Source organism: Blennius ocellaris (assembly GCF_963422515.1).
Source record: "Blennius ocellaris genome assembly, chromosome: 17".
Lineage (NCBI taxonomy): Eukaryota > Metazoa > Chordata > Actinopteri > Blenniiformes > Blenniidae > Blennius > Blennius ocellaris.
Genome location: NC_137666.1, coordinates 7,074,708 through 7,091,341, shown reverse-complemented (window position 1 = coordinate 7,091,341; position 16,634 = coordinate 7,074,708). Strand labels below are relative to the sequence as shown.

The 16,634-nt window shown below is 41.5% G+C and overlaps 1 protein-coding gene across 1 annotated transcript; it reads right to left on the bottom strand.

Annotated features, from left to right (window-relative positions):
- Window positions 1-611: 611 nt before the first annotated feature.
- rragd (ras-related GTP binding D) lies at window positions 612-15,589 on the bottom strand (the record flags this gene model as incomplete). Its single annotated transcript, XM_080512614.1, has 7 exons — window positions 612-4,365; window positions 8,246-8,382; window positions 8,480-8,622; window positions 9,022-9,136; window positions 9,340-9,539; window positions 9,656-9,951; window positions 15,448-15,589. 7 exons carry the CDS (start codon window positions 15,587-15,589, stop codon window positions 4,214-4,216), a joined length of 1,185 nt encoding a protein of 394 aa, XP_080368740.1. The 3' UTR covers window positions 612-4,213.
- Window positions 15,590-16,634: the final 1,045 nt, after the last annotated feature.

Below are 16,634 nucleotides of genomic sequence, written 5' to 3'. Positions count from 1 at the left end.
TTTCACTTTGTAACCTTTACTCATGTCACGATGTTGTACGTTAAAAATAGAGCACATATGTACTCGTCACACAACAAAAACCTCCCATATCAATTTTTTATTTTTTTTCCCCCTTGCAGGTGAATCCCAACATTTGGCTCACATGGCCCTTCAAGTTGAGAAAAGGCGGACGTGACCCAAAAAAAAAAAAAAAGGATGCTGTCACTACTTTCCTCCTGGTCAGGAGTGTTGGTGGGAGCAGACGCTGTAACCCGGCTTCATATGTGGAGTAGTGTTCGTGTGAAAAAGCCACGGCGGCTGAGAGCGGGGCTCAGGATGAGGGCAAGCTGGAAATCCCAGATGGGGGAGTGCAGCGGAGGCGGATTAGGACTCTGAACATCAAATTGTCTTATGTAACACATTGCAGTGCAGAGGACAGCCACCACCAGCTGTTACGCAATACACCGTTGATCTGGCAAGAAGGGGACATGCCTGTGCATGTGCACGCGCTCACACACACACACACACACACACGCACACAGACAAAGACTTAAGCATATGTAAATATGTAAACAGAAATATTTATTCAAATGAAAAAAGCTTTTGCGACTATAAATGCAGGGGAAATCCAGAGGCAAGTAAACCCCCTCAAATTCCCTGCTTTTTCTGCATGAACTGTTCATAACAATAAATCTGCTTTGAATCTAAGCCACAGGTATCCACCAGATTTGTATTTGTTTTTTTATTTTTTTAATCAAACTGTGATCTGAGTCTCCCGTCAAGGCGAATAGAGTCTCATTCCTTCTTTACGTCGCCTCCGTTCGGAGTTTGCATCTTCTCTCTGTACACGTGCAGGTTTTCTACAAAGAGCCTGCCTCCACAATACAAAGACATTAGGTTAGGTTAATTGATGGCTCTCGTACTTCGCTGTGAATGATTGTATGTTTCTCGGCATTGAGACCTTTTACACAAGGTTAATTGGGAAAGTCTTTCACAGAGATTATGCAGACTGAAGAATAAAGCGGTATCAAGACACTTTATAAGTCTCGAAAGGTCAAAAAAAAACTTGTGATTTTCTTCATGACAGCAGATGTCTGAAACATTTTCCAACGTAATGGATCAATCCCATTTCACCACATTTGCATATAAACTTTAACGACAGCTATAGGAGGGAAATGTTGAAAAATAAATATAGTGGATAGCAATGAATACACATTTGAATAAATGTGTCGCTAAGCAACAAGCAACAGTGCAAAGGCTTTTGGTCATTACATTAATGTCACTGAAATGAATTGTTTGATTTCCTCGCAGTATAACTCTTTCATGATTGTCGGTTTGATACAGGCTCTAATCAGAGACTTGAATGGGATTTCTTCTATCTGATGTAAAATGAGAGGCCCCGGGTCATGACATATCTGCAAACGCATGATGAACGTGGTCCATTTGATTATTGTTGATATGTTGGTGAAGGTGGAGGATACAACTGTGAACACAAATAAACCAATTCTGTGTGATTTGAATATTCTAAATTTAATTGAAAACCAACAAGAGTAAAAGTTTTCTCCATCGCACAGTCACTGTCACTCTTGACACACAACGCCCTGTTGAGTCTCTGGCAGATGAAGAATCTAACAGTTTCTAATTTCTAGGAGCTTCTTGTATTTTTTTTTTGCCACAAGTTTCTGACATTCTCCCACGGTGATGTGTTCAAAGTCTTTTAAGTCTGCGGGACTCTTTTCTCTCGTGGCAGATTTCATCTCTCTTCAAAGGTTTGCAGTCGGATTTAGGTCAGGACTCGTTTGCTGGTCACTTCAAAACAGTTCAACTCTGCCTTTTGTTCCGTTGCAAGTGAGCTTCGGCTGATTCAGCTTCAAAGACCCGAGTGCTTAAAACGGCGCATTCTGGCACTGACGAGACACTTTTGTTCTCTAAATGTCGAAGTAATCTTTCAACTTCATAATTTCTTCGACTTCCAACGTATCCAACACTGGACGCAAAGCCACCCGGCAGCATGATGGTGCCTCCACCGTGTTCCATCGCTCTGAAGGCTAATTAACAAACATGGGAACTGCATGCACAAAAAGCTAAACCCGACTAATGAAACCTTAGAACAGACATGTAGGTATCTTTCCTCATCACTTTGTAGTTGCATGCAATTTGAGATCAGTTGTGTCTTATTAATTCTTTACTCCGCACATTTCATGCAAGATTGCTGGTGACACCGGCAATGGCCAGTAACTCAGCCGAGCCTTATTTCTGCTCTCGGTTTACAGAGCGGGAGTGAATGGGTCACAGCTGTTCTCCCAACTCGGAAACAATCTGCCTCTTGTACCACCAGGACCTGCACTCTCTTCACCGCTGCGACACTCTTCCTCTAAAACTCGTCCACCACCTGCCTCTCGTGGCGGCGGCAGCGGCACTCGAGCGGCCGTCGCTCACTGCACTTGACGCTGTGAAGGGCAGTTTGCAAGCGAGAGCCACAAGGCGTGGAAAATAGGAACAGTGGACTGCTACTCCCGAATAGAAATCGCGTGATTCGTTCATATTCTGCTAAACGGTGCGATATGGAGGCTGGGAAGTAGCGGCTTAAATTCAGGCTGCAGTACCGGGTTGAAACACTAAGGGCCTGAGTCACCGGGAGGGCGCGTGTGTAAAAAAATAAATAAATAAATAAATGTGTGCAAACTTGATATGGCATGTGGAAAAAGATCTACTAACTGGATTGTGTCTGACAGATGGACAAAATATTACACACGTTCCATTTAGCGCCGTCGCCCTCAATAATCTGACTTTTTTTCTCTCTCTCTCTCTGTGTGTGTGTGTCCATCATCAGAATACACAAGTTTCTAAGAGCAGATTAATTTACCACACGCATCCACAAATCCTAGTATATTATTACTTCTGTATGAGAAAAGAAGGTGCCGAGGCTGCTCACTATTTGACAGAGATTATCGCCGTGGTGACAGATCTCTGATCTGCTGGCATCCCTCCAGTTTAATATGCAGAGGTTTTAGTACGAGATATTGTTTTTGCTAAGTTAATCCACCAACGCACCCAACTCCACATATTCGCACGTCTGTGTGTGTGCGGACCCTGAACGTGACCTTGTTCTTCTGTGGCAGGCAAACACAACAGCCTAATTTAAATACTCCTGTTTGCACATGTTTTGGGAACACACAATTATCCTTTACTGGTCATATACAAACAAACCAAAACCATTAATCAACTTTAATTAAACTAATTCTTGCATATACAATGCCTGTGGGCGAACTGTGAACCACAGAGGGTTAAAATAAAGCAGTGATAAAATCTGGATGTGAGTTTGTCCACTGCTCCGAAAAGACAAAAATAAAGCTTTTTGGCAATCACGCTAATTAAATTGCAACACCTCAAACACCACAAAGTGTGGGAGTGGGAGCATAATTACTTTCTAGATAGTGCAAGGAAAGTGAACAGTAAATATTTGGGGCATCCTAAAACCCTACATTAGTCAGAAAGTGAGATATGGTTCGCTAAACAATATTTATTTTAAAGCAATAACTTGGGGGGAAAAATGCAAAAGATGTTGTTTCAAGAGAATGTGAATATTTGGAAGTGACTTAGTCACAGCTCAGGCTTCATTACAATAAAGACTTCCAAATATCTGGATGGAGTTCATAAATAAATTAATAGGTAAACAAATCCTAGTTGCCCGATTGTAATTAAAGTGATTCAGCAGGAAAGCCTTTCCAAGACGCAGCCACACAGACGCAGTTCTTTACTGGCTACCAGCAATGCAGGCAAACTTGAAAGAAAGGAATATTCAGACTAACCACTAAAAAAAAAAGAAGAAGAATATGACCATGATTCAAATCATAAAGGCAATAAAAGAGGAAAACATCCACAGGGGTGAACACTTTCCATATAGGCACTGTATTGGTCCGACAGTGGCCTAAAACAAAACAAAAAAAGAAAATGCTAATTATTTCATATTTGGAACAGTAAACTGTGAGTTTTCAAGAAAAGCCTGCTAAGATCACTAAACTGTGTTTACTTTCTGTGCAGCATACATGAAGGCCTTTTCGGTTAAGTGATTCCAGACTGCCGCGAGCGGGAGTCAGCACGCGGCCTCCGTCCTGCTGACAGCCTTTGAGGATGTGGACTGGAAGAGCGCAGAGGGGCAGAAGCGATGAACGGCTCGAACGTATGGAGCCGAGAAGTCCTCTGGCTTGACGGAGGAGAAGCCGCCGGGTCCTCAGTGGGCGTTGGCGACTCCTCCGTTGGTCATAGTCAGTTTGCTCCACCTCCGCTGGTTGAGGAGTTTGCGATTCTGTTGAACCTTCAGCCGAACGTCGAAAACCTCCTGGATGGCTTTCTTGAAGCAGTGAAAGTTGTAGTCGATCAGTCCTGCAGAGGGCGGAGAGTCAAAACCGTTGGAGAGGACTGGTATTGTGACTCTCGTGCAGATCATGGAATCGCTTATGATCAATTCATGCTGCTCTTTTGTTACTGTTCTGCATGTGACACGTCTGCGGCGTGGTGGGCCGGGCCTTTCCACAAACACAATCTCAAGCTCAGATTCCCAGACCTGGAATCACATCGCAGCATTTTGTTGGTCTTTTGTTAAAAAATAAGTTTCACATCCCGCCAGGTCTTGTGTTGCAACTCAAAGACCGTGGCTCAGGTAGTAGAGTGGTCGTCTTTCGGAGTGAGAGGTCGGAGGTTCGATCCCAGTCTACACAGGTCTATGTGTCGAAGTGTCCTTGGGCAAGACACTGAACCCTAAATTGCTCCCAGTGGTCAACTAGCGCCTTGCATGGCAGCTCTGTCCCATTGGTGTGTGAATGGGTGAGTGAGCTGATATGTAAAGCGCTTTGGGACTACCTCAGTGTGGTTAGAAGGCGCTATATAAATCTAGACCATTTACCATTTACCAAAGACGGCCATCACAAAGCGTTTATATTGTGTTTGTTCACATGTTCCCAGCTGCTCCAGTTTTTAATGAAATTTTGGCTTCCAATAAGCTGCACGTAGTAATTATCATGGAAAAACTGACATGCAATGAATTTTGATTTGTATTTTTACATAAATATTAACCAAAGATGCCATCTGAAAGATTCTCTCTGACAATTTTATTGATTTTCTTCTTCTTCTTCTTTTTCCAGTGTGCTTTCAGGCTTGTAAAGGTCATTCACTCACCCTGGAGGAGAAGCACTCATTCCCATGGTGCTATATACTCATAATTCTAAAACAGATATTGACAGAAATTCCAACTGAATATGTGTTCTTTGCTTGTTGTGACTTTAAATGCACATTATTGCCAAAAGCTGATGCCTGCTGTGTTTTCAGATTCCTGACATTATGCTCCTTTGGTTATACAAACTAGAAATATTCATAATTCAGACATGCTGCAGTATGCATGCCTTTTCTTGCATAGAATAGAAACTGAAACTCTTTAAATTTTGCATTTATTCCTTTTTTTTTTGTTATGCAGAGAACATCAGATTTGGCTTATAGTTTGACAACTGAAAACTTCTTTTACAAACAATCCAAGTAGTATTTGCAGTTGAATATATAGTGAAACAGAAGTCCTGAAGTGGCGACGCTGCTTTCAGCCATAGTCAGCGGAGATCAACTCCATACCTTTAAGCGAGAAAGTGTGAGGCTCACTTCTAAGAAATATTTTATCTTTGTGCAAGTTTCCTTACCCTCTTTTTCCTGAATTATTCCTCATAGTGTTAAATGGCATTCTGTGGATTTTCATGCAACCGGTGTTCTATGCTGCTTTAGATCATACTTTTATTAGAACTTTTAATCACTTCTCGCCAAGAGACGCGTACAAAGATACAAGGGAAAAAATATAAGGGAAAGAGATATGAAAGCAGTTCGACGCCTGTCTGACCCAGATGCCAGTCTCAAGCACAGTCGGCTGGAATTTAATGAATGAAGCACTTTAAAGCCTGGCATTTTTGAGTTTTATGACATTCTTGTTTGGTTTCATTTGTAAATAAAAAGAAATTAAACTTAGTTTACCAACAGCCACGTTAAGCTAAAGATGATAGAGCACGTCGTACTTTGTTCTCAAAGGCCAGATTTTCAGTATGAATAGAGCGAAATGTGTCAGACATCAAAGTTTCTCTTCAAGTAGACTCCTGAACTAGACGTGTACTCGTGTGGCTGTAACGTTGGAGCGTTAGACAACCTGAGAGGCCCTTCAGGCCTTTCAATATTGCGGCTTCACGTCTGCCCCACGTGCATTGTGTTCACTGAGGTCTGAGCTTAATCAGTTACAAACAACTAACTTGGATCTGGTGATCAATCCTGTTCACTCTGAGTGAATCGCTGCTCAAGGGCCCGAGAAGATCAACCTGAAGAAGTGAAGAAACAAGCAGATTCCCAAATCCCAAATACTTAAAGATGCATGTCTTCGTCACCGTCTCCTCCAGTAGTCTTTCAGTGAGGAGGTGAGTTCCTGCTCTGGGCAACACAGCAGGTTGGCCTGCGTCTTATACATTATGAAGAATCCCATCGCTTTCCTTCTGAAAGAAAAGTGTATCTCCTTATGTTGTTCTGCTATTCTGCCTCTATGGTCCTGCTCATGGTTACCAGTCGATCTTGGGCAAAGAATTTTATAGTTAAAGGTACTGAAAAGAAATCTGATATTCCATTGTGCAACTTTCAGCAGCACATGACCTGAACGAACCAGCAAATGATTGTTTTGTCGACGTCAAAATAGGCTATTTGTTTGCGAGAGCGTCAGAAACACAAAGACTACAAGACGACGTGCAAAGATCTTGAAGTATCTTTTTTTTTTTTGCCTTTTTCTTTCTTCAGGGGTTTGTTATCTTGTCAAATCTTATCAAAGTGTGCAGACACTTCCTAAACGTGGAACTCAGTGACACAAAATAAAGCATGGAGGACATAAAAGGTCAAGGAAGACAACATGCGGCTGACAGAAAGGTACAAACAAGTTGATAGGTCATATTTATCGGCCTACATTCTATGAAATGCGGCATGGCAGCACGAAAAAAAACTCCCCCCCAAAAAACTTCAAGAAGCCTGACAGAGAGGTGGAAGAGGCTTCTAGATAAAGGCAAATAACAAAATTAAAATCAGTTTAAAAAAAGTGTGACAGGCCACTCTTGTCACCTGCACGTTGCCTTTCAATTCATGCGATTAATGTTTAGTTTCCAAATGCACATCTTGATAAGCTCGCCATGATTATATCTGACCACATCTCCGAGTAAAATAAGAATTTCAAATGAAGGAAGAAGCAGCTCAAGCTCTGCAAAACGGCTTAAATAATAATAACCCTGTCATTCTCTTAAACACGCTGAATCTACCATCTTGGTTCTTTTGCATATATATTTTACATTTTGGAGTAATCCCACTAATACTGACAAGCAAGACAAGCTGTTTTGAACACTTGTGTATCTCAATTATGCAAATACACACAAAATGCTAATATGGACGAAATGGCACTTCTTAAATTATCGAGGCAAGGGCAGATTTAAAAAAAAAAAAAAAGGCGATAAATAATATTGCAGTTTGTTTATCTCAACGCAGTGATAAAGTCTGCTCAGGTAATGAAAGCCGGCCTTGGATTGACTGAGGAAATTAGCATTTTAGCAGGGAACCTCCATGCTGCTGCTTCCATTGTGATCTTACGTCTGCTTGTCTAAAGTATTACGCTCATTTGTGAGCACAACGATGTCTACATTCACATTATGCATTCATGGATTCATGCTCAATTGTGTTCGCTGCATTTTTGAAGCGCTTGGTAAATGATGCCTGTCGATATTGATTCGATCATACAGTAATTTAGTATACAAGTAGATGTATATTTAACGTTATCAACTTATAGGACAACTATTCATCTGGATGTTATAAGAAAGTTTAAAATGAAAAAAGGCGTTCAGGGTTGCGGCTCCATCAGCTTGGATCAAAACCCTGGTTTCACTGGACTCTTTCAAAAAGTTGCTCAGTGACTTGGAGGCAGACGCATCTGTCTGCAGATGTTTTGAATGGTGGACTTAATTTCGATTTGTGGATATTTTCTTATTTAATTTTTTCAAATTTGCATGTTTTTTTTGACGTATTGACATTTTTCTTATATGTTTTATGTGCCGGTTTTGCCTGGAACCTTAATGTATTGCTGCCTGTCTTGACCAGGACCCTCTTGACAAAGAGCTTTTTAATCTCATCAAGGTTTTTTCTGGTTAAAAAAAAAAAAAAAAAAAAAAAAAATGAAGGATCCATTCAGGTGTAAACTGTTAACGGGTCTGACCTTTCCTCCCGAAGCTCTCCTTGCGGAGGAAGCAGACCATCGCCAGAAACTTGGTGACCTCCTTCAGGTACATGACTGTGGTGTTGTTCAGATGGATGATGGCCATAGAGTCCTTGTCGTACGGTAAACCGGCTTCACTGTTGGCCAAGCCGAAGGAGACGACAAGGACACGCTTCATTCGTCGCCGTCGGGAGAATAATACGGAAAAGCATTTTCGACCGTATGTTATCTCACCCATAGATGCAGGAGATGTCAATGACCACATCAATCATGTCGCAGCTCAATTCATACGTCTGCATGTCTACCGGACTGCTGTCCGTGGCGATGTAGATCTTACTGACAACATCAAACAGGAAGGCCTTTTCAATACCCGAGTTCTGGGGAACAGAAGCAGAAAACAAAGAAGAAGAAGAAGAAAAAAAAAAAAAAATCGACTGAGTCAATATATTTTTTATACCTGTGGAAAACTTCAGTGTCAAACTGTGCACTTCTCTACAGTTGCATCATCTATTTTGACAGTTCAGTCAGATTTATAGTCTTTCTGTGGCGTTAATTACCGATAGCTGTGGTGGAAACTGCTGATTTATTGTCGCCACACGCTGTGGTCTTGTTTTTTTTGTTTTGTCTTGTTTATCCTTCACTGAAGCCCCTCACTTTCTGTTTCATCCATGTTTCACCCATCACAGGAGTCTGGCCACTGTGGGAGCACCCTATTTTCTGCCTCTGTTCTATCTGGAAAAAAGTCTGGCCGTGTGGCAGGGCAGGAAATTACTCACAGATATGAAGATGTTGAGCAGGTTTTCCAGCGTTGGGAGCTGTGGGATGAGCTTCTGCACCACCTTACTGAAAGCTTCGAATATGGAGTGGTCGTATATACTTGTTAAATAAAAGCTGGGGGAATCGGGAAGAGCAGAGAGGTTATATTCACAACCTACATTGCAAAAAATAGGTCGTATTCAATGCCGTTTAAATCTGTGAGAATTGGCAAAGGACCAAATTCTTGCCAGGATATCAGGAACTGCTGAAAAACATTGGGTGCAACTCATTTTGATCAGCACTTATTCACACAATAGATGAAGCAGAGGAACTCCCACCTCAGAAGGATTCGCTCAAGGCTTGCATCTGCCAGGTCGTCGTTGGCCCGTTTGTGGATGTCCCTCTGCTTCTCGATTTTGTGGTCGTCCGACAAGCCGTCCACTTTGTGGATGAAAACCTCGAAGTTGATGTCCGGGTTGACGTTGTACGCCCGGGTCACGGTGAGATGCAGTCGACTCAGAGCCTCCACATAGTCGTCCTGTCAAGGGGAGAGAAAAGCTCAAATGAAAATGGTTCCAGTTAGCCAACACCTGCTGAGACGGGTATGGTGCCGACGTGCTGCCGTAGCAAATTGGCGTGTTGCACACTGCTGACCTGGGAGTCGATGACGAATATGAGCGCTCCAGTGCCTCTGAAGATCATTTCATAGTCGAACGTGGGGTCGAAGAAGTCAATCTGTCCAGGGAAGTCCCAGATCTGGAAGCTGACAAAGGAGCTGTTGGACACGTCCTCCCGGCAGATCTTGTTGGTGCTCTCCAGGAACAGAGTCTCGTTGGGGGACATTTTATGGAAGACCACCTTCTGGATGGAGGACTTCCCGCTCCTTCTCAGGCCCATGAGCAGAATGCGAGGTTTGACCTCTCCGCTCAGAGAGTCGCTGAAACGCAGCACTGCACGACAACAGAGAAACGACGACAAGTGATTATCACACATCATGTCTGTATTGAACTCATCAACTTAACATAATTTTTTTTTTTTGCCTTTGTTATTTTTTAATGCTTTTTGCAAAAACTCACGTGTCTGAAATGCCCTGCAGGTTTTGACCAACTTTAAAACATTTTATTCTTCTGAAACTCTTTCTGCATTGGTAAATCTACAAACATGCGTCTCTCACTTTAGAAATAATGCAACGAATAAGCTGTAGTACGAGTAGCGAGTTCACAATATCAAGCAATGAATCACAACGCGGGGCCGCAAACGCAACAGGAAGTACAAATACGCCGCCTGCATGAATTTATTTTAAGGAAGCGCACCCGCGACACCTTTCTGCATGTTGGGTCTGGTTTCATTTACTCTGCTCTACAATTTGGCATCTATTTATAAGCCGCGATATGTTTGAAAAATACCATCTGAGAAAAATACTTCACCTAGAAAGAAAACAAAATCCCATTTGTTTACTGATTTCCGAATATTGTTCCGTATTGAATATAAAACACTTTGACTCTGCGGGGGGAAAGGAAAAGATCTAATCTGCATGTAATCTGAATGTCAGAGCTACAGGAGGCTCCCTGTGGGATCAATTCTTACTCTGTATATTTAGATATGTGAGGAAAACTCCTGTATTGAAACAAACGTCACTCGGGATTGCATTTACTAAAAAGTATCCAGTCATCATACTGAATAATAACACAGCTAAATAAAGTTCAAACATTACAGTCAAAGGACAATCAGAGCAAAATAGTGTGAAAAAACCGCTACATGGCCACGACCTTTACTTGTCGAACACAAGAGTCTGAATCTGTCCTGCTTCTACATGCAGCTCGCCGTTATCTTCTGAATCCTAAATTAGATCTTGAGCTCACCTCCATCAAAAGAAAAGCCTTTCTACACAGTTACACGCACATTCAGGCTCTGTTTAACTAGGACTGGTGACGGATACCACAAAAATAAATCCCCGTCTTCGTCTTGTCTTTAAGTGTCGTTGGGAAGGACACTGAACCCAAAGTTTCTCTCAAAAGGTGTGCCCACGTCCAGCGTGCCCAATACAATTCTCAACGTTTTAAAACTTTTCAGAGTGCAGAACATTTTCACACCTAAAAAAGAATGCCTGTGGACTAATGCAGTTGCCCAATGCCGTTTTATTTTCCAATCAAACACAGAATTGATTAGTCGGGAAATCGTGCAAACACACCACCAGAGGCTGTTTGGTGGGCAGATCATCTCCAAGTACTAACAACTACTTTCTTTTTTTTTTTTACGACATTGTTTGCACTAGTGAAGCGGTATGATGCAGTCAAGGCCACACGATAACTCCGGAAAAACAACCGACTCTTCACAGAATATTTTCACACATGAACTGATGGGATTTTTTGGTTTTTTTGAGGGGGGCTGGCAACAAGACGTCATTTCCCAAAATGACCAGTTGCCTAAAGCCAAGTCTATTGTTGTGGGTTTGGCCAAAAGCCTGGAGGAAAAACATGCTTGAAATCTAAATTCTGGCACGCCGAGTCATCTTCTTAATACCAGACATCTCCAGGGTCCAGAGCTGAACACTGCACTTGACTATCTCTGCTTTGAATGAAGCATTATTTTGGTTGTTTACATGCAATTACATATCCCCTTCAAGAACACAATTCCCACAACCAAAAAAAGGGGCAATGCTTCTTTTTTTTTTTTTAGCCCACCCTGTACATCAACAATAAACAAACAAATGTTTGCCACTATGCTCACATTCCTCTATGACCACTTGTAAATGTTTTTTCAATGGAGAGTTCATTTTTGTAGTTTAACGATTGGCTCTAGGTATGTTTTACAAGCATTTCCCCAAATTTCTGAGCAATGTAATAAGCAGGGTAGAACAAGAGGGGAGTACAATATATGCAGACATTTTATGTTCAGTGAAGTTTTCACATTATATAATATACCAAGGGTTTTTGATAGCTTAGACTTAACATACTGTACATGTGGTTTTCAATATATCTGATGATCTGTTATTATTATTATCCCCAAAAACTTAGTTTCAAAAATTCATTCCATTTCTGTATATATAGTTTTACGTTATAGTTCTTCTACAGGAATCTCTAGCGATTCAGCTCAATTTCGAGTTTCGAAATTAACTGCTTGAGGTCCTGTCCTGAGCAGAATAAGTTTGTATCATCTGCAAAAACGAGCATTTTCAATGTTTTTGGTATACTACAAATATCATTCAAGTACAGAATAAATAATTGTGGTTCTAAAACAGAACCTTGGGGGATGCTACAACATAAACCTTTTTTGAGGTGATACAGCTCATTTAATTTGTACATGGTGGAGTTTGTTATTTCAGTAGCTTTGTAGCCAACGGTTGACCACACCCCTTATCCCATAGTATTGACATTTATGTAAAAGTAAAGAATGATTAATGGTGTCAAACACGTTTCGCAATCAATTTCACTTTCTCTGTTGTCGACAGCAGTTATATGTTCTCAACAAAATCCATCGCTGCTGGAGATGTCGACCTAATAATCGACCTCAATAAATGGTCAACAAGAGTATTAATGTAATGGAGGAAGAGGACACTTTGGCTTCAGAAGACTTGGCCACTGTTTATTCAGAGGGCAGGAATTAATGTTAATGAAACTGCATTCAACAGAAGTACAATCAAATCTGGTGCTAAATCAAAAGTTATCCCCCCCCAAAAAAAACATCTATATTCTTGTTTAGCTTAAATATGTTGCTGTAACTCAAACGGAGGTGACAAATCAAGTTAAGGGGAAGAAAAAAAAACGGAGCCCAAACACAAACATCAAATCTAAGTCGGAACGCTCATAGGTGCGATGAGTTTTATTCAGTTACGTACACCTCCGGCTCAGCACCCACACAGGGGTACATCACAGCTCAGACTTATTGCTGTCGGAGGTAAAGGATGTTATTAAAAACCGTTTCCCACCGGAAAGTCTAGCTTTGCCTGGACGGAGCTTCGCGGGGGCATTTCAGGATAACCCCGCGTCTCCGCAATGACTCATGTCACCTTTGAAAATAAGCCGCTTTCCACTCCTCCGACATTCAAATGTATTTCTGTGTTGCACTGAAAGGACAAAAATACCAAGAAAAAATTGCATCCAAACGACTTTGCTTGACGAAATTATGACCTTCCACTCCGAAAAGACTTCCTTCTGCAACAGTAAACGTCTCGGTAATTTACCCGTCGATCACGGGAAAAGTGGCGGAGAGCAGCCATATTGTCTTGAGATGTACATCAGCGTTTGAAAAGACACGTTGGAGTGATGAAGATATGAACAAATCTGGCAGAAACAGACATTTGACAACAATAATACGGCATTAAAAATCTCGCCATGAAAGTTGCATTCGCATCTAAACCAAACGGTCCCAACTGTTAGGGCGAATTTGTGAACAAAATCATGCAAAATAAGAAGCTGCAGGGCTTTTTTTTTTTACCAACATTAGTGGCGAAGAGAAACACTGACAGAGAGGGTAACAGACGTTCACACATGATTTGACTCTAAAAAAGCACTTTTGAATGCAGCAAAACTCAAGGAAAAACTAAAACGCAGCAAAAGGAGGACTTTTTTCTTCTTCATCTTTTGACATTTCATTGCATTTTACTGAAGGCATCTTTTAAAAAAAAAACCACTTTTTTCCTTAGAAAAATCAACATGTTCAGGTTGTGGTAGCAATATACTGAATTCAGTGTAGATTTTTTTTATATATATAATGTACTCATCTATTTTTGCATTAAGTAATGTGGCTTTGTGTTTAATCTATCTTTCTTCACTCAAAGTTTTTTTTTTTTTTTAAACCCACTCAGATGAATGTACAAAAGCAAGATCCTTGAAATCAAAGCAGCTGCCTGTTTGCAAATCTAATTTTGACAATCTCAGAGCACACAAAGTGTCTTTTGTGTAGTTTGGTTATTGTATGCATAACTTAAAATCACACTGAACATTTCCATCCCTAAATATGTAAAATGTTCAATTCTGACTTCAGGTTACAGAATAAACTGCTCAGTCGAAGACATCGTGAAACAATGACCCAATAAAATACAACATTACTCTTTTTCTAAAAGAACAAAGACCACGACTAATCTTTGAATGCAACTCCTGCAGTGTATAATTAGTAAGTTTGCTCAGGTTTTATTGCCGTCATCAAACATTCCCTTCATATTTAAGAGGCTTCATTCTATCATCTATCTCCCTCTTTTCTTTTCTTTTTTTTTTTACACCGGGTCATAAATCTTCTATAAAATAGATTGCATGCTTTCACCCCACTGTTTCGCTGGAGTTCTGCATCTGAAATGTGTGCAAGGAAAAGAAAACTGAGCTTATAACATAGGATACACTCTTTAGTTGAAGCTGGAGAAATGACCAAAAATCTAAATAATTAACATAATATGTTCGTTTATACGAGAAATAACACAAATCTAAACTCTTTTTTTTTATCAACAAAAGATAAATATTTGGGTACCCGATACATGAAGTCACCAATTCGCTTCAAATTCCACGAGACATTTAATTGTTTAGAGCTCATTTCTCTATGTAGACCTGAGAGCAGCTGTTCAACTGTGATTCCCCAACATAACAGACTTTTCAAAATACCTTGTGATCACAGATGTGTTGTATTATATTTATTTATGTATTAAGTGTGAATTATGCATCTTATGTATTCTCTTGTACAACACACTGGTCCACGATGGGTTAATTTAAAGTACTTTATAAATATAACTGCTACAGTGTAAACACTATTTACAGTTCTTATTTTACAGTTCCAGCCCACTTGCCTGCAATGTGGAACCTGAACCGACTGATTCTGTTTGTTGGAGTGGAATAAACAGCTAATCAAAGCAGGATTCCTCTAGATCTTCTGTGACTTTTACCTCCATTACATCAGTTTGTACTTTATGGAAGAACAATAAGGTTTTGTTTTTTTTAAGGGAGATTTTACCAATATTTTGGGGCTCTGTGCTGGATCCTTATAGACAATAAAGCCAATAAGGTGGGGCTTTTCCTTATTTATTGATTTATTGGGGAAGAAATTTTAATTTTACAGGAAGTCAATGGAAGGAAACCAAATTGGGGGGGGGGGGGGGTATAAAAGTAATCATCACATGGCATTTTTTTGGAGCTGGATATACATTCTTTATTTAGCAGAAGGGAGTAAAATAATAGTGCTTTTATGTGTTTATTTCTTTTCCATTGTAAAATAAGGGGATTTTGTGTGTGTGTGTGCGTGTGTGGAATGTTTGTTGCCTCTGCAGGCTGACTTCATCTGGAGAGGGTCTGCGGGGCTTCTGATCGGTCTGTTTGGGGTGAACTTCCTCCAGTGGCGCCGCTCGCTGTCTTTCTACCCCGGTATCCAGCGCGCTCCGCCGGGCCGAGCCGGAGCGACGGTGCCCGGCCTCAGCTGGCCCCGGCCTGTGTCAGTATGTGACCTTCCGCGGCTGCACCCACCTCCGTCCTCAGAGCCCAGACCGGCGTCAGAAAACGCCTCCAGGTCGTCGTCGTCTTCGTCGTCGTAGTATCCGAGAGCGGAGTCCTCCTCCTCCTCCTCCGCCTCCTCCCCGCTCACCGCGCTCTGCCGCTGGCTTGCCATGCCGGCTCTTCCCCGCCGCTGTTGGGGCTTTTCTAAACCCCACCCCCCCCTTTCGCTTTGGTTTAAGAACCGCTGTTCAACTTTCCCACACCGTCACCTGATACGTGGGACCCATGCTGCTGAACTTTCACCTCCGTGTCTCCCCCGGTCCCCGGCGAGGGGAGGGGAGGGGAAGGGAAGGGAAGGGAAGGGAGGGCCGCTCAAGGAGCGCTGTGTCCCCGCAGCAGCTCCGCGACTCAGCCGGCGGCAGGGCCGCGGCTGGAAGATCAGGGGCCCGGGCCGGGGCGACGGTGGACCCCGGCCCACACCCTCCCTACACTTCCAGACATGTCAGAACATACACAAAATACAAAAATACAAATACATTTAAAAAGAAACGGGGTGGGGGTTTATTGCACTATAAACACGATTGCACTATGTATATATTGAGCAGTTATCACGCTGTCTAATCAGCATCTTGATATGCCACACCTGTGAGGTGGTGCTCACTAATACACATTTTAGACACATTTGTGAACAATATATATATATATATATATATATATATTTATATATAAAACCTGAAGACATAAAAAATGAACACACATGGAATCATCTAGTAAGCTCAAAAATGTGAAACAACTCAAAACATTTCTTATATTTTAGATTCTTCACAATTTCCACTGTTTGTTGACAGCGCTGAAAATGCTTCGCCTTCACTCAATTAGGTTCATGAGGTCGTTGCCTGAAATGGTTTTCACTTGTTATGAAGTCAGATGGTACACGGCTGACCGCCCTATTTGACATCTGATAGAATTCTTATTATGTCAAGGACTAATCAGCTAAGTAAACAGAAATGACAGTCCATCAGTACTTTATGAACTGGAGGTCAGTGCAGGAAAAAAAACAACTTTGAGTGTTTTTTTTTTCACTTGGCAACATCGTGTTGCCAAGTGCACTCACTAAAACCATCAACCATGAGTTAACTCAGCTGCTGAGGGTAAGTTCATCAGAGTCACCAGCCTCAGATTAAAGCCCTGATCAATGTTACACAGAGTTCTAGTCG